Source organism: Hyperolius riggenbachi, chromosome 6 (genome assembly GCF_040937935.1).
Source record: "Hyperolius riggenbachi isolate aHypRig1 chromosome 6, aHypRig1.pri, whole genome shotgun sequence".
Classification (NCBI taxonomy): domain Eukaryota; kingdom Metazoa; phylum Chordata; class Amphibia; order Anura; family Hyperoliidae; genus Hyperolius; species Hyperolius riggenbachi.
In genome coordinates, this window is record NC_090651.1 from 31223634 (window position 1) to 31242859 (window position 19226).

The window sequence follows — 19226 nt, forward strand, 5'->3', positions numbered from 1 at the left end:
TGTGTGATGTGTAATGTGTATGTGTGATGTGTAATGTGTATGTGTGATGTGTAGTGTAATGTTTATGTGTGATGTGTAATGTTTATGTGTGATGTGTGTGATGTGTATGTGTGTGATGTGTATGTGTGTGATGTGTATGTGTGATGTGTATGTGTGATGTGTGTGATGTGTGTGATATGTGTGATGTGTATGTGTGATGTGTAATGTGTAATGTGTAATGTGTAATGTGTAATGTGTGATGTGTGATGTGTGATGTGTATGTGTGATGTGTGATGTGTATGTGTGATGTGTATGTGTGATGTGTATGTGTGATGTGTATGTGTGATGTGTATGTGTGATGTGTATGTGTGATGTGTATGTGTGATGTGTATGTGTGATGTGTATGTGTGATGTGTATGTGTGATGTGTGTATGTGTGATGTGTATATGTGTGTATGTGTGATGTGTATGTGTGATGTGTGATGTGTGATGTGTATGTGTGATGTGTGATGTGTAATGTGTGATGTGTATGTGTGATGTGTATGTGTGATGTGTATGTGTGATGTGTATATGTGTGAGTGTGTGAGTGCGTGTGTGTGAACCACATTTGAGTTGAAGCACCGTACACACTGCATTGGCCGCTGCTCACTTCTGTCTAGTTCTGCCTGCTTATGTTACATTGTTGGGGCTTCAGACAGCCCATTATAAGTGCCAATCACATTGGATGTCATGTCAGCGCACAGCCTTCTCTGTAGAAAGCTCACCTCCTGCTGCTGCCAGGCCTAAAATACAGAATTTTATTTTTGCTTCCAAAAGCACATAAAAGGAAATCAAGATGCCAATAAACTGGCTATTTGAATTTCACAATTTCTACAAAGATGTTATGCTCTAAACTTAAAAGGACCTAGAAGGTTGTTTACTAAAATCATGCACGCCTCCAGGACTTCTCAAGAACTGCTCCAACACTATGGAACTCCCTACCTCCACCCATTAGGGCAGCCCCCTCCAACATCTTCAAGAAAGCCCTCAAAACTCACCTTTTCACTCTGGCCTACTACCCCTCACAAGTGCTCTAAACCTACAGCTGAACTCTAGTCCCCTACCATTCGTGTCCCTACCTCTCCCTCTAGATTGTAAGCCTTTGGGCAGGGTCCTCCTCCTTGTGTGTCCTACCTGATCATGCACCTCCATTACTATGCACCCATGCTATGCATCTGAGTGAACCTAAATTGCCCAATCTCCATGCTCCCATCCAGTGACTGACCAAGCATTACCTGGTACTCATACTGTGCTGTGTGATCTGGTTTTCTTGTATTCCTGTATTGTCATATTGCTGAATGTCACCCCTAAATATTGTCTGTAACCTAAATTAATGTTCAGCGCCGTGTAATATGTTGGCGCTTTATAAATACAATAAATAAAATAAATAAATATAGTCTAGCTGAAATAGAAGGTAACTACTTGTGATTAGTTCTAATTGCACAATTTATAATACCCATAATTCATTACTTCAGGACACTACATTCTGTTTCTTGAACAACCAACAAGAATTGGGTGGCCAAGGTTTTATCAATGGCACCATTCTTTATACAAAGAGGAGAGATGTTGGTAACAGACAACTATAGACAATATACTAAAACCACCATCTCTTCATGTGCTTGTACAAAAAAAAAAAACTTTATTGGTGGCATGCAAAAATAAGCCAGCAGCGGAAATACATTGCCCTCCCTTTAAAACCAATTAAAACCCTGGTCACACAACAAAAGCTTAGTTGATTCATCCCCACTTTCACCTTGATGGTTATAACCAGTCCGATCGCCCAGCGCAAGCCTATGCCAATCGGACCAATCCACCAATCAAGTATGCTGACAATTTTGTGGGCCCACCACTGGCGCACACCGCGAGGCCTCCACTCACACACAGTTCAATGTATGGCCAACCGTCTCAGCGCTGTGCTTCTGCTTCTAAACTATGCTGTTCCAGGATCACTTCGGATGTACCTCAATGTCCCAGCATCAGCTCTATTAGATGTATTCCAATGTGTCACATATCTAGTATATTGTCTATTCTGTGTTTCTTGCCTGTTATATGAATCCGCCCTTACACGGCAGACAACAAGGGATGGTGTGCAATTTGTATTCTGTTGTACGAAAGCAATGCTATCCTTTACACAACCGAATTCAGTCTTTTGTCCATGAGAGCCATTTACATGCATGTGGGATACTCTTACCAGATATGGGCCAGCAGTCCTGAGGGCAGTCCAGTCTTCAGGAAGATCTCCCGAACCTCCAGGCCAGACACCAGCCCGTCTTGGTCTTTGTCCAGTTTAACAAAAATCTCATCGTACTTTGTCTTCTCTACGTGCGACACAACCCACTGCAGGGGGGAAACAGGGCAGTGAGTAGTACAAATTGTATGCACTTCCTGTTTAAATGTCAAGCGTGGTAGCATGAACTGCACTTCCCAAAAACAGATCCCCAATGAGAATTTTTCACATTCAAATCTTATACAAATTTAATGCAGATTGGAACTGGGCCAATCAGAGGCAGTTGCAGCATGGCGGCGGCCTCCGCTTCCCAGCCGGCGGTTTCCGACTCCAATACGGAGCCGCCGGCGCAGAGCAGGGCAGTCACCACCGCGGCTGACAGCATGGCGGCGGGTCCCGCTACCCAGCCGGCGGACTTCCGTGTGCGGGCGTGCGATGACCGGGGACCTGGCCTCTCAGATGTCCAGAGGCAGAGGGTCATGCGCACGCGCGCGAGGCGGCAGGACATTTATCAGTTGAAAAGAAGGGTCAGCTGATCCGGCGATCAGCTGACCTCAGCCAACCTATCAAATGCTGACTTCAGTTCCAGCCCCCTGGGCGGGCTGGTGAAGCAGGGCTTCTGCATTTAAGTCCACAGAGATCATTTGCTCACTGTCTGCTGTCGTGATACACATAGTGTTAGCGCTCAGACCTTAGCTCAGTTTCCCAGGGCGTTGTCACCAAGGTCGTCACACCTTAAACTAGGATTGTATCTTGTATATTTACCTGTGTTTTGACCTTGGCTTGCTCTGACTTCTCTTTACTCTTACCACTCTTGTACTTCTGCCTAGCTGATTCAATTGCCGACCCTGCCTGTTAAACGACTCTGAATCAGCCTTCTGTTTCTGTACTGTTGCCGAACCTTTTTGCTCGCCTGACCTTTCTCCCTTCAGTGGAACGTCTCCTACTGTAGGGTAATCTCTGAGGCTTGCCTCTCCGAGACGCCTGCCCTAGCAGACTATTACTGCCAGAGGCCGAGATTCCTCTCTTTGTCCGGACTGAGGATCTCACACACGGGGTTCCCATTCAGAGGTAACCACACCTCTGAGGAATCGGCGTGTGGTGGATATTTCCACGATCTTGTACTATCATTACTGTTGTGATCGTTTATCTACTGTGTTAGGTGTCCAAAGGTTAGTCGCACTTGTATTATTGGTGATACTGCAGATCATCAATCGGGTGACCTCTGTATTGTTGGCGATACTGCAGATCACCAATAATCAGATTCTCTCTGCATGCTGACACCAATCCTTACAATATCCAAGTGTTAGAATGGCCCAGTCAAAGTCCAGATCTAAATCCAATCGAGAATCTGTGGCAAGATCTGAAAAGTGCTGTTCATAAACGCTGTCAATCTAATCTGACTGAGCTGGAGCTGTTTTGCAAAGAAGAATGTGCAAGGATTTCAGTCTCTAGATGTGCAAAGCTGGTAGAGACATACCCTAAAAGACTGGCAGCTGTAATTGCAGCAAAAGGTGGTTCTACAAAGTATTGACTCAGGGGGCTGAATAATTACACACACCCCACATTGCAGTTATTGATTTGTAAAAAATGTTTGGCATGATGTATGATTTTTGTTCCACTTCTCACGTGTACACCACTTTGTATTGGTCTTTCACGTGGAATTCCAATAAAATTGATGCATGTTTGTAGGAGTAATGTGACAAAATGTGGAAAACTTCAAGGGGGCCGAATACTTTTGCAACCCACTTCAGTGTCTTTAAATTCTCCAGCTGTGCACAAACCTGTAAGATTGTCTGATATATGTGAAAGTACACATTTAAACCTCATACATTCAGTCAGTTACTGTAGTGTTGGATTGTAGCCTAAAATATGACACAATCTATCACCTCTCTGAGAAAATAGAGACTGACATGCTAAAGCCATTTATCAGAGCACTGCGACATACTATCACACAGGTGAGAATGGCCAGATCAGCAGCTAACAGGGTCTTACTTGAGCCACAGGAGCCTTTGTGGGCAGGATTCCTACTGGCGGCAGCGAATGTCGAGGTTCCTTAGATGGTGGCATTGGCAGAGGTGGGATGATTGGCAAGGATGAGGCAGTACCAGAGGATCTCCTCTTAGTTAGTGGCACCAATGCAGGAGGTAATACCATAGGAACGGGTTCTTTTTCCAGAGCGGAGTACACCAGGAACATTGCCTGCACAAACGGCAAACAGTCAAGAGCTTTTTTTTCAACATCATTTTTTTTAAGGCACTCAGGGCATCTCGATAGCACATTAAAAATGCATGCCAACAATGCAGCTCATTAAAAAAAAAAAAAACTTAAAGTGTCACTGTCCAGCATAAAATCAATTCTTTATTTTTATCTGGTAATAAAGCAATAAGGATGCTAACCAGGCAATCCAAAAGTTAAAGGGAACTTAAACAGAGGGATATGGATTTTTCCATTTAAACAATACCAGTTGCCTGGCAGTCTTGCTGATCTCTTTGGCTGCAGTAGTGGTTTAATCACACACCTGAAACAAGCATGCAGCTAATCCAGTCTGATTTAAGGCTCAGTGCACACTGGGCGGATCCGCCAGCCGCATCCGCCTGAAAATCCGCATGGCTAATGTATCTCTATGGGCTGGTGCATACCGGCGGTTTGAGGTTTTTTAGTAAGCCGCAAACGTGCCTCTTGCTGCACGTTTGCGGTTTGCTTAAAACCTCAAACCGCCGGTGTGCACCAGCCCATAGAGATACATTAGCCACGCGGATGCTGATGCGGATGGCGGATCGCATCAAGATCCGCCCGGTGTGCACTGGGACTAAACTCTGTCATCTAAAACCGCTAGCGTTTTGTGGATCTGCTAGCGGTTTTGGTGTGCACTGGGCCTCAGTCAGAGCACCCGATCTGCATGCTTGTTGAGGGGCTGTGGCTAAAAGTATTAAAGACACAGGACCAGCAGGAGAGTCGGGAAACTAGTATTTGAAAAAGAAAAATCTATATCCTTCTCAGTTTAGGTTCCCTTTAAAATCACTATTACTTTTATTATTGATAAAAGATCATTCCCCTGTTTACCTGACTCACAAAATTTGGTACACAAAAAGGAAGTTGCAGGGCATGCTGGGTTGTCCTTTTTTGCTTCTCTATTTCCCCTCAACTTAATTAATGCAGCCGGATTGGCTGAAGCCTCTTTCCCTCCCGTTTTCCCCTCCCACACCTCTGTTCCTCTCTGATTGGCCAATATTTCTCATGCTGAGACAATGCACTTTCTATAGTGAAGGGTGGGGAATTTGCATACACAATCAGGCAGAGGAGAATAAGGGAGGAAATGACATCAGGATTGGCTTCAAAATAGCCACAGTTAAAATGGGAAATGCTAAGAAGGATTTTATCTTTTTTTACTGTAGAAAAGTCAATAAACTCAAACCGTGGACAGTGCAATACATGTGTTATGTAAGTAGAGCAAGTATTTATCTAATAATATATGAGGGCTTTTTTTTTCCTGAGATAGTATGGCTGACCGACCCTATTTAAAGGTTACCTCTTTACATGTAAAGGTTTAGCAGAGGTCTTTATTACCCTACTTTTACAGCCTCCCTGACCACAGAAATTTCAGGCAGATAAGGACTGATGTAACCATTTTGTTTTATAGCAGAGACCAAACAAAAGCTTTCATCAGATAGGTAGAAAGGAGGGGAGAGAGAGGACACTATGCTTCAAAAAGTATAGAGAAGTCAAAGGTGATGTCTTCACATCTGCCCTGTGAATAAATAATTGGGCAGGTAGAAACGAAAGGGGGGGGGGGGGGGTGTGCTTTGCAGCTGTAGCTAGAAGGACACATACAGTATATTGCAGCATTTCATGGAGCTGTAGAGAGCAGACAACCAACTTGTAATGCGAATACTCACAACTGCAAACTCTTCTCGGTCTAAGAGCCCATCGTGGTCAATATCACTCAACTCCCAGACCTGCAGGAAAACCCACAAGAGCAGAATTACACACAGGAGCGATTTACTAGTTGTTGGCAGTGTTCAACACTCAGAAAATTGTACAAAAGCAGGAAATACTTTCTACTGAAGGCCTACTTTACACAGACAATTAACAAGCAAACCTGAAGCAAAAATAAACTTATGAAATAGTACTTGCTAAGAAACAGAACATTAGTAGCAAATAAGAGTCATATTGTTTTTTCAGTACAGGAAGAGTTAAAAAAAGAAACATTTATGCAAAAGAGCTTCTCTGTGCTCTTCAACCCACTGGTTCAAATATAGTTCTGTTTTCTAAAGCACTTAAAGGGTACCTAAACTGAGAGGGATATGGATGTTTCCTTCTCAACAATCCCAGGTGCCTGGCAGTCCTGCTGATCTATGTGGCTGCAGTAGTGGCAGAATCACAGACCTGAAACAAGCATGCAACTAAACCAGTCTGACTCTAGTAAGAGCACCTGATCTGCATGCTTGTTCAGGGGTTGCAGCTGATGGCATTAGAGACACAGGATCAGCAGGAGAGCCAGGCAACTGGTATTTTAAAAGGAAAAATCCATACCCTTCTCAGTTTAGGTTCCCTTTAAACAGCCAAGAAACAGGGAGAGACGGCTGAAGATAACGTTTTACTGCAGGAGAATTTCAAGGGTACGTATTTCTGCTTTGTTATATAGCTTTAAAAAACAGAGTGTGGTTTTAAAACTGTAACTGACAGAATGATGCTACATTCTAAAGCTCTGAAATGCTCCCATGTGGAATCACATTTCACGTCACTGTGTCAGCAAACATCAAAGCATTTTTGGTCACTCATTCTTGGAGGACGGCGGCGTGGGAGCGATGCAGGCAGATCCAGGTATGTATAATTTTTATTTGATCTGAGTTCCTTTAAGGAACCTGAGGGCGAGAGGGCTATGAAGGCTGCACATAATAAACAGCCTAGGATACGCTATAGCAAGGGCTTCTGATGGTGAAAACAGAATGTGTAACGTAAATGTGGGATCGCTGTGCACTGTGTGTGGCGACTCATATCAGGAATTAAAGAGGTGAGTGGAGGGGTGCGGGATTAAGGAGGAGGAAGAACTGCCACTTCCTTCCCACTCATAATCAATGTTCTTCTCCGTCAGATCACAAAGGAGCAGAAAGAGGGCACAGGGGGTGCTGAAGGGAGAGGATGGTACTGTCACAGCACTGCTAATAAAACAGTATTAAAGTATATTGGGGGAGGGACACACTGGGTCGGGGTACTTTAACCTTGTTAGCGGTAGTCCCAAATTAGGCTCGGGGTGGAAATTCGCAGTTCAGAGTGGTAATCCGTGCCTAAGTGTATTAATTATTATTATTTAGTATTTATATAGAGCTGACATCTTCCGCAGCGCTGTACAGAGTATATAGTCTTGTCACTAACTGTCCCTCAGAGGGGCTCACAATCTAATCCCTGCCATAGTCATAGGTCTATGTATGCATCGTGTAGTGTATTTATTGTAGTCTAGGGCTAATTTAGGGGGAAGCCAATTAATGTTTTTGGTGTGTGCCCAGAGGAAACCCACACAGACACAGGGAGAACATACAAACTCCGTGCAGATAGTGCCCCGGCTGGGATTCAAACCCGGGACCCAGCGCTGCAAGGTGAGAGCATTAACCACTGCGCCACCATGCAGATCTGTCTAAAGTATTTCTTTTTCTTGTTTTTAGGGTCTAAAAGCTTCTGACAAAATTGCACGGCTTTTAGACCATAAATCTGGAAATAATCATAACGCCAGAGAGGATAAGAAACTAATTTTCCTAGTGTTTCCTTTACCAAAAAAAGGCGTCTCTGTTAGGGAAACTGCTGTATATAGCACGGTGACAGGCAATATACACAGGTGGTTGTTACTATTTCTCTAGATGACTCTTAGGCCACATCCACACATCAGACCATAGACTTTGGAAAATGAAAGATCACAGACCACATTTTACCCCCTTCCATGTAGTATGAGAGCCATACCTACACAGTCTATTCTATGGAGCTGAACTCCCCATCAGATAGAAATCTTTGCAAGATGCTGCACACACAGATGCTGTTCAGACACAAAAGATCAGTATCTGCAAAAGATCTGTTCCTGCCAAAAATTCATTCCTGCAAAATGCATTCATAGTCTAGGTAGGATATCTGCAGATCATCATACACACCTTGTTTAACTGACATTCATCTGCAGATCAGACAATCATCTGCAGATCTGAAAATCCATCCTGGTGGATCTGATCTGCAGATGAATGTCTGTTAAACAAGGTGTGTATGATGATCTGCAGATATCATAGACTATGAATGCATTTTGCAGGAACGGATCTTTTGCAGGAACAGATCTTTTGATTCTGTACAGCATCTTTGTGTGCAGCATCTTGCAAAGATTTCTGTCTGATGGGGAGTTCAGCTCCATAGAACAGACTGTGTAGAGTATGGCTCTCATACTACATGGAAGGGGGTAAAATTGGTCTGTGATCCTTCATTTTCCAAAGACTATGGTCTGATGTGTGTATGTGGCCTTTAGCTGTCTGTCACTTTCTCTCTCGTTATAACTTCCTTCTATACACCTCATAATTCTATAATTCATTCTTTACATAATACAGACACTTTTCAAAGAGTGACCAGAAGCCCCAGCAGGAGGCCTGTCACTCACCCGGCCCAGCACTTCCACAGGCAGCTTGGAATTCAGCAGCACAGGCTTGACCTTGTCCCCCGACAGCAATCCGTTCACAGGGCTCAAACTGTCAAATATTGCATCGTACTTGGCCTTCTCCTCCACCTGTCACAATAAATATTTAATACGTTTATTACATAATGGAGAAAATACCAGACAGCACACTTGTACAAACTGCAGCACTGAATATAATCATCTAACATGCTTTACTTACAGCAATTAAATATCATACAGTTATTTATGTATATAGCACTGGAATCTTCTGCAGCACTTTACAGAGTACACAGCCATGTCACTGACTGTCCTCAGAGGAGCTCAAACTCTAATCCTACCATAGTCATAGTCTAATGCCCTGCCGTAATATTATTATTATGTATTTATATAGCACCGACATCTTCTGCAGCACTTTACAAAGTACACAGTCATGTCACTGACTGTCCTCAGAGGAGCTCACAATCTAATCCTACCATAGTAATAGTCTAATGTCCTGCCGTATTATTATTAATTACTAATGAGAGCCATGAGAGGGAAAGATGCTCCACTATGCACCATGCACTGGAATATTACAGTTGAATACCAGTAGCAGTGGCACAGGCTAGGATGGGCGATACTCCAATGCATGCTCTGCATTGGCCTGATAAACAGAAATGTAGGGGCATGCCCCTTACTTTAGGGCTTCAGCCACGTTTACATGAGCATTAATAACAAAACACATCTTAACAGTATCAGTGTTACTAAAACTCACCTTGACAGCCCATGGCATGTCTACAGAGAGAGGAGATGCTATCGAGGAGGGGCTTGCGTTGTCATTCTAGGAAATAAGCAGAATATTGTTTGTCAACTAAACATAACAGCGAACACTTTATCACATTAGACTGCAGACAGTGGCAGCGAGAAGACAGCTGCAGCCAGTACACCAAAAACCCCAATTATGTTGTCTTAAAGTGAACCAGAGACAAAGCACCCGCATGTATTTTACCATATATATCAGTGGGAACATTAGAGAAAACACCTACCCTGCTCTCTGTTTCATTCTTCACTGCTCATCCTGCTTGTTATCAGCCCTGATAAAATCCCTAACTGAGCATTCAGCTTGGCTTTGCTCAGGAATCATTATAGCGGAGTCATTATAGCAGAGCCAGAAGGGGGCAGGCTTGGGCTTGAAAAGACAGAGAAGACAGACTCAGCTATAATTATTCCAGAGCAAAGCCAGACAATGATCAGTCGGGGATTTTATCAGGGCTGATAAGAAGAAAGCTGAACAGTGAAGAATTAAACAGAGCAGGGTAGGTGTTTTCTCTAATGTTCCCACTAATATATATGGTATGAGGGTGCTTTGTCTCTGGTTCACTTTAATAAGTGTTAAACTTCTTATACCCAATTGTTATACCCAGTAAAACCAGGTGAGTCTTCGGGTCCGGCGTTGGTTGAGGGAGAGACAAGGGGGAGATTAGGTTAGGCCTCAGTAAAATATCTGTAACTGTAGCCGACAGTTTACTATCAGAATTAAGTAGTGGAATATCAGTAAATGTCGGTAACAGATTTCCTCTTTCCCACGAGAAGTCTTAACTTTCTCTCGAATAGATCATGAATCTATTCGTACGAACACAGGCCTAGGGACAGAGTGACACGGAGCAGCTTGTGCACTTTATCTTTGCTCTCAATGCTACTGCACAGGTGTGAACCCACTGGCGTCTGAGCAAAGCAGCTGCGCGTATACATAAGAGAGCCGCAAAAAGGAAAAGGGTCCCGGCTGGCAGCTAAGTGGAGGCGATAAAGATCAGGGTAACCTCTGGGGCTCCCCCTACTGACAGAAGTGTTTACATTTTAATTTTAACTTTCAGGTTTACTTTAAAGAGACACTGAAAAGAAAAAAAAAAAAAAGGAGGATATAATGAATTGGTTGTGTACTACTGATAATTATTAGAACCTTTAGTAGCAAAGAAAATATTCTCATATTTTTATTTTCAGTAATATTGTTTTTTATAGCATTGCATCATTCTCTAATATTTGCAGTTTACACACTACTCAGCATTCTACATGCTTTTACAGAGCAGACCAGTGAACTTTTGAACCCTTCTCTGCAGAGAAAAAGAAAATACAGTGACTGACAGTTGAGATCAGGGCTGTGGAGTCGGAGTCGTGGAGTCGGAGTCGTGGAGTCGGGCAATTTTGGGTGCCTGGAATCGGAGTCGGGAAAAATGCACCGACTCCGACTCCTAATGAATTTGTAACTGTAATTAAAATAGAAAATATGATAAAATGTTCTATTTCTCAGATAATAGTCATTAAAACTAATGTATATATACAGTATATATACAGTAATAGCTGTGCTTAGTCCACAAAAATGAAATAAACCAATCAAAATTAGTTACTTGTGCTGCTTCAATAAAGCAGTCCCTGTATTTTTAAGGTCAGATATACATATCTGATTGTGACTGTATATATGATGTGTACACAAGAATCTCTTATATATACTAAATAACATCTATGCTGTAAGAATAAAGCCTGATGTGTAGCCGTGTCACTAATAGAGATGGTCAACGAGATGGAAACAATTCTGCGTCGATTCTGATTTATGCAAATGTATGCACTCCCTTTGCTGATGAAATCAAATAATGTGATATGTTATTAAAATTTGGTTTGGTGACTACAAATTAAAGGGTAACTGAGACGGATGAAAGGTAAAGTTTTATACATACCTGGGGCTTCCTCCAGCCCCCTTCAGGCTAATCAGTCCCTCGCTGTCCTCCACCACCAGGATCTTCTGCTATGAGTCCTGGTAATTCAGCCAGTCAGCGCTGTCCGGCGCATGCCGCTCCCACAGCCAGGAACATTCTGCACCTGCGCAATAGTGCTGCACAGGTGTAGTATGCTCCTGGCGGCGGAGTGTGTGCATGCGCACTACGCCTGACTGGCTCAAGTACCTGGACTCATAGCAGAAGATCCAGGTGGTGGAGGAGGACAACGAGGGACTGATTATCCTGAAGGCGGCTGGAGGAAGCCCCAGGTATGTATAAAACTTTAATTTCATCTGTCTCAGGTTTACTTTGTTACACAGTAGTACTATTCTCTACATATGCACTCCCCACAGAGCTGCAGGGAATCCACTGAGAATGCTGTGCACATTGAACGCAGAGGTGTTGTCTGTTTACAATCTCCTCATTCCCCTGCAGAGTACCTGCACATCATTCTTACATGTACCCACACTTACATTGCCTAGGGCCTGATAGATGTTCTTTGTTCCGGTTTGTACCTTTTACAAGTACTCTTACCAAGGACTAGTTTTAGTCTAAAGGGAATAAATATATTAGTCTACATATCCTTCTCACTTCAGTTGTCTTGTAAAATTCCTAAGCGTTGGCAGTTAAGAGACGAATTTCATGTTACATACTTTTAATCAACAAAATTGTAATATGCAAATTAGAGGAGTCGGAGTCGTGGAGGCGGAGTCGGAGGAATCCTAAACTGAGGAGTCGGAGGATTTTTGGACCGATTCCACAGCCCTGGTTGAGATGATAAGCTTCAGAAGACAGAGCTCTCTGCGACTTTGAAAGTCGTGGAGCTCAATGGCTCTTTTGCACAGATAACAACTGGAGTTTCTTAACTCTTCCTGTACTGGAAACAGACTTACTGTATGTCTCTGCTCCTAATGTTTTATTTCTTAGTTGTACTACAGATACAAATCAAATTTTTTTTTTGCTTCAGTGTCCCTTTAAACAGTATTATTCTCCGCACATCAGAAGCCACCCTTAGTGCACCATGCAATCGTTCCTCCTCCCCCCAGCAACAGACGTTTCACTCGGCTATAGCAAAGTGAGGCCTCTGGATAGCGCTTGGCTCCTTGAATGTTGCCCAGAGCTCAGAATCCCCCCTGCGTCGAGACAGAACCACTGTGAGTTCATACACAGCTTTACCTAATGAACTCCTATACCAGATAGTGGTAACAGCTATGATAAAACGTATATGTGCACTTTGGTAAGTCAATAAGAATCACAAGCCGTACAGATAAGAACTTTCAAAACTTCAGATGGTTGTTCCATGTCCTCCATGTACAGCAGCTAATAATAGCAACCAGTTCAGAGAGCAAACAGGTTTTATACCGTACATGTCAACTCCGGCCCGCGGGCCAAATCTGGCCCTCAGAGCCATTAAATTTGGCCCTCAAGTGGTTTCCCCACTTTGGGTCTAGAGTGGGCCAAACATAATGCAGTGTTCTCCCCAGGCTCTTTTAGCCGGGTGCTCCACCCGACTAGATTTGGTGACCACCCGGCTGTCATCGGCTCACCACCTTTACCTCCTCCTATGCTGTAAGCAGAGTTGCCCTGCATTTTCCTCTCGCCCCACCCGGCTACTATTTCATGCCACCCGGCTGGAAAAAAATTGTGGGGAGAACACTGTAGACCACTAGGGAAGCTATATTGAAGTTAAAGGGGAACTGAAGTAAGAGGTATACGGAGGCTGCCATATTTATTTCCTTTAAATCAATACCAGTTGCCTGGCAGCCCAGCTGGTCTATTTCTCTGCAGTAGTATCTGAATAACACCAGACACAAGCATGCAGCTAGCCTTGTCAGATCTGACTTTAAAGCCTGAAACACCTGATCTGCTGCATGCTTGTTCAGGGGCTATGGCTAATAGTATTAGAGGCAGGGGATCAGCAGGGCTGCCAGGCAACTGGTATTGCTTAAAAGGAAATAAACATGGCAGCCTCCATATAAATCTCTCTTCAGTTCCCCTTTAAAGCCCTAGAACACCAAGGAAGCCATAAGGGGGAGGTAGGGGGAAAGCACTAAACACCAGGGAACTGTATAGGAGTGGGTGGGGCCTCTAGTCAAAAGGGAAGTGTATAGGGGAGGTTGGAGGACCACTAGACACTAGGTAGCTGTATAGGGGAGGGAGAATATGGCTCGTTCCCATAGGCACGCTTTCAGCCGCGCTTAGGGAAACGCAATCTCAAGGTCATGAGCGAGTGCATAGACTGCACCCTCTGCCGTCTCCATACGCGTGCTGCACAGCGATAAGCGCATGACTCTGCAATGCATCAGTGGAAACGAGCCCTTACCCTTGCGCGGGGTGCGCAGCATAGTACTGGTGCAATGGCTGCGCCCAGCTGCAGCGCTCGGTGCCGAGTGCTGAAACGACCCGATTCGGATCAGACAGGCTGGAAATTATTGATTGCATTTTGCTTGTATCCTGGTTCCTTACCCACCTATACCTGCACAGAGAAACTACACCTTACTTTAGAATCAGAATCAGCTTTATTTGCAGAGTATGACAGTTGTCAGACCTGGAATTATTTGTGCTACACACCGCCATGGCAGTAGCACAAATGGCAGACAGTGCATAGACTCACATGTCTACCGGATTTTAACAGAAGCCCCTGATAAGTCATTGGATGACGAAACCGGTAGGGCGAAGCCAGGGTCACATGGCAAGGAGAAGCAGGAGGCGATAATCCACCCAGCAAAGAGGTGGTGATATACAATGCTGTTTCATGAGATTCAAATGTACGGGCAATACTGATTTTAAAATGTTTTATTAAATTAGCTTGAGTTTTACACATGTGTGCCGTGTTTTGAGTTTGCCTGCAGAGTTGTTCCAAGAGAGAGAGTATTTAAAGAGGAACTCCAGTGAAAATAATGTAGTAAAAAAAGTGCTTTATTTTTTACCATAATTATGGATAAATGATTTAGTCAGTGTTTGCTCATTGTAAAATCTTTCCTCTCCCAGATTCACATTCTGACATGTATTACATGGTGACATTGTTACTGTGGGCAGGTTATGTAGCTGCTCCTAGCTGTTTTGGCTGTTAGAAACAGCTGTAAACAGCCATTTCCTGTCTGTGAACATTGTTACATTGTGGCAGTTTGCCCAGAGTACCGCGGTACTCAGAGCTTCTTGTGGGAGGGGTTTCAGCACAAAATCAGTCATATAGCGCCCCCTGATGGTCTGTTTGTGAAAATCATATTTCTCATGTAAAAGGGGGTATCAGCTACTGATTGGGATAACGTTCAATTCTAGGTTGGAGTTTCTCTTTAAGTTAGTGCTGGTGAGCGGGGTGGGGCGAGTTAGCAGGTGGTAGATTCTACTACCTTATGCTGGTACGCATGATGCGTTTTTCTGCTAGATTCTCTTATCTTCTGCTCGTTTTACTTATCTTTTTCCTTTCACTTCTATGAGAAATTGAGTGCAGAATCGATCGGAAGGGATATCGGACATCTCTGTCGAAACCATTTATCGAGAGGAAAACCATATGGTGTGTACCCAGCATTACTGTGCACTGTCTCCAGAGTAGAGTGTACCTTCACAAATAATGGGCGATACTAGGTCAGTGATGGCTAACCTTGGCACTCCAGCTGTGACAGAACTACAAATACCATCATGCCTCTGCCTCCCGAGTTATGCTTAGAGCGGTCAGAGTATTGAAATACCTCATGGGACTTGTAGTTCCACCACAGCTGGAGTGCCAAGGTTAGCCATCACTGTACTAGGTGATACAAATAATGGGTGACACTAGTGACAAAACTTACGAATCTGGGGGGTGGCACAACCTTCTTGAGGCTAGAGAGCGACACCTCCATGCCATTCTGAGCACAGGCCACCAGCTGCAGCGCTGCAAAGAACTCCTTAGGAAGACAAGATAACATAATATCAGTCGAATACTTTTGATGTAATGACCAATGGCTAAAGATTAAACAGTGAAGATTATGAGTAAAGATTTGAAAATGTTTAAAGAGCAGCATCCAGCATGGAGAAACAGAATTTTGCCTTTTTAAACCAGGTCAGAACGGCATAAATGAGATTCTATGCCGCATCTGTAGCTTTCTAATATGGCATAGATTACACGCCATGGATTTCCGTGGTGCTGAGCCAATCCCTGCTCGTTGCGTCCTCGGCTGTCATGAGACAGTCAAGCTTCGTCCTATGGGAAAGGGGCCGACGAAACTGGCGCATTACCAGGTGATCACTGTGAGCCAATCACAGTGCTCACTGAAGGGCATAATGAAAAAAAGGTTCAGGACCTTAAAGGATACCCGAACTGACATGTGACATGATCAGATAGAAATGGGTATGTACAGTGCCTAGCACACAAATAACTATGCTGTGTTCCTTTTTTCTTTCTCTGTCTGAAATAGTTAAAAATCAGGTATGTAAGTTTAAGTGACTACAGTGTGACCCTCGCTGATAAGAAATTCCCCTTTTTATCTCTTTCTTGCTCTCAGAAGCCATTTTCTGCTAGGAAAATATAGTTGGAATTTCTTATTAGTGAGGGTCACACTGTAGTCACTTCCTGTCTGAGTCAGGACTGAGTCAGCCACTTACATACCTGGATATTTAACTCTTTCAAGCAGAGAAAGAAAAAAAGGAACACAGCATAGTTATTAGGCACTTTACATACACATGTCTAAGCTTATGTCACATGTCAGTTCAGGTAGCCTTTAAGGGGCCAGAGCCTTGCAGTCCAAAAAGGGTAAAAAATAAATAAATAAATAATATTCATGAATAATCGCAAATACCTTGAGCTTACTGGGTAATCTATAACTCTGGATGTTTTAAGTCCTACCCCATAGTTTTAAGAATGCACACTTCTGTTTTGCACGGCATTTAGTACCGTAAGTAGGCGCTTTGATCCGTTTCACCCTCTTACACACTCCCAGGAGGTCTGGTTCACCATGAGCTTGCTGGGCAATCTGTAACTAACAACCATGTGACCAAGCATGGCATGTAAACACAGGACTTCCTAGCTCTCAGGCCATGAACTTGCAGCAGCGATGCAGAGATGGAATATGCACTTGCATAGCAGTCTCTTGCCTTATTATCTCGCAGGTAAAGCAGAGATCATTGGGATTCTCACAAGGACCAACATAATAAAACTGCAGCAGAGTGGTGTGACAGCTAAGCTGCTGCCCATAGCTACCAGATTCCTGCCTCACATGCATGCAGAATCAGGGGGGATTCAAAAAGTTTTGATGCTCTCACCCAAAAAAATACTAATATTACTTTTCCAACTAATGTTGAGGGTTTCCTGCTGATCCTCTGCCTCCAATGCTTTTAGCCATAGACCCACCCTGAACCTGAAGCGGAATTTTCAGCCATAAAATCATCAAATTTAATTTATCCACTGCTCTGTTTATTATGCAGTCCACAAACTGACCCTGCATCGCAAGCATTCCGATACAATCATAAATATTTCTGATCTAATAAATCTTATCTCTGGCAACCTGGCTCTATCTGGTACATAGCCGAGGAAAGGGATGCTTTTTATCTCCCCTCCCACATTCCTGCCACTCACTGATTGGCTGAGGGCAGTTCAGCAAGACACGAGGCTGAGAAGGGAAATACACCTTACCCCTCTGCAGAAACTTCTGAAATGTGATCAATGCTGGCCTCACAGGTCTTTAGAAAGCAAGCTAGATGTGACAATGCAGTTTCTAGGAAGATGGGGGGGGGGGGGGGGAAGGAGCAAGGGAAGAAATTACATCAGGATTGCCTTCAATCAGAGGCAGTAAAGATGGAAAATGCCTGGAACAGTTATTTACCATATACAATTTGCTGAAATCAAAATGTGGGTCAGTACAATACATATATCTTGTGTGAGTAGAACACAACATTTATCTACTTATACATATGTTTTTTTTCCCTGGGATAGTATGGCTGTCCCTGCTAATTTAAATGGAGTATTTAGAAGTACAGTCATCCTTTAATAGCTGAATAGTTCCTAACCAGATCAGAACATCTCATCTGCCGTACAGCAATAAGCTTTCCGAGCTTCTATGGTCCATCCAAGTTTCCAGTATTTAAAAACCTTTGGCAAGGTACAAAGCAACGCACTAATGCTGTAAATGATTGCCAGCTGCCCAGGGGCCGCATTCCAGCCCAGGCAGGAAATTACACGGCCGCGCTCAGTAGCTTAAAATCATTACAACAGAAATGGGCAGTTTAACCGTTTCCTAGCTGAGAGATGCAAAGTGATCCCCGATCATTAACACCTTCTCAGGGACACACCACCCAGCGTCTGTGCCTGGACATACGGCGGTGCCTAAAGCTACAGGTTAGGCAATACTGGGGGCGGAGCTTGCAATCTTATTCTTTACACTGAATGGGATCACAGGCGCAATGCCCCCCAGAAGCAAGCAACCATGTGCTGTGGTTCAGCTATGAATTGCAGTACATGCATGGAAACAGCAGACAGTGCAGTGACAGTCTATAAACTCTCTGCAGTAACTGCGATCGCCTTTCCATAAGAGTGCAGGAAAGCACACTATATGGAAACAAAGTCTCAGGGCTCGTTTCCATATACGCGCTTGCAGCTACGCATATAGAAACGCGATCGCAGGGACATCAGACAGTGCATAGACTATACTGTCTGCAGTTTCCATTCATGTGCTGCCATTCACAGCTGAACCACAGCGCATGCATGCCTACATTTCCGGGTAAGGGTTTGCGCCTGTGATCCCCCAGTATTATAAATGTGATCGCAAGCTCCGCCCCAGCCAGGAGTGACGCTCAGCGCAGTGCCGCGCCGAGTGCACGACTCTGCATTGCTTAAAGGGGAAACGCCCTCGGTGCGCTTCTGTCCGCTTTTTCAGCACATCAATGTTACAGATTGATACACGTCGCTGAAAAGTGGACAGAAGCACGCTAGTGTGGATGAAGCCTTACTGCTGGAACCAAGACAGACAAGAGCTACTCAAATTATGTCCCACTACGAATATGACCGGCTTCCCTGCAGGCTTTATAGCAGTTTTTGGCTAGGTATTGTGAAACTGGCCAGTGATTGGCTGCACGTCTGCAATTTCCATGTAGTAGGAGAGCTCACCTGCAATATCTGCAGTACTGCACTCAAAATCTGTTGGCCCTTATACTACATGGAGGTAATAAAATTGACCAATCATAATTGACTTCTTCCAGAGTAAAAATGAGACAAATTACTTTTCTCCTATGTTGCTGTCACTTACAGTAGGTAGTAGAAATCTGACAGAACCGACAGGTTTTGGACTACCCATTTCCTCATGGAGGATTCTCAGGGTTTTGTTTATTTTCAAAAGCACTCAGTGAATGGCAGTTGCTCCGACCAACTGCCAAAAAAAGTATGCATCGAGCAGGGAGGCTGGCCAGCATCACTGTATAAATCTTTTTCAGGGAATCCTATATAAGAATGAGCATGCGTCTCTGCGCGCGTGTGTGTTGATAACGAACTGCGCATGTGCCGCAGGGACTGGAGCAGGACGGGTCAGTGGGCCAGCCGGGTGTGGCGAGCGCTGTAACGGGTGCGGGGCGCTCAAGTGGTGGTGATGACAGACCTAGGGCCCGTTTTTAAACGGGCT

General features: G+C 44.0%; 1 protein-coding gene across 2 annotated transcripts in view; it reads right to left on the minus strand.

Annotated features, from left to right (window-relative positions):
* EPS15 (epidermal growth factor receptor pathway substrate 15) overlaps positions 1-19226 on the minus strand; it is a 176766-nt gene that overhangs the window by 103471 nt on the left and 54069 nt on the right. For both annotated transcript variants that reach the window (XM_068239066.1, XM_068239065.1), the window contains exons 5-10: positions 15429-15524; positions 9642-9707; positions 8876-9001; positions 6144-6203; positions 4240-4446; positions 2209-2354 (exon numbers count right to left, since the gene is read on the minus strand). In XM_068239066.1, the coding sequence (XP_068095167.1) occupies positions 2209-2354; positions 4240-4446; positions 6144-6203; positions 8876-9001; positions 9642-9707; positions 15429-15524 (701 nt within the window). The remainder of the gene's footprint in view (positions 1-2208; positions 2355-4239; positions 4447-6143; positions 6204-8875; positions 9002-9641; positions 9708-15428; positions 15525-19226) is intronic.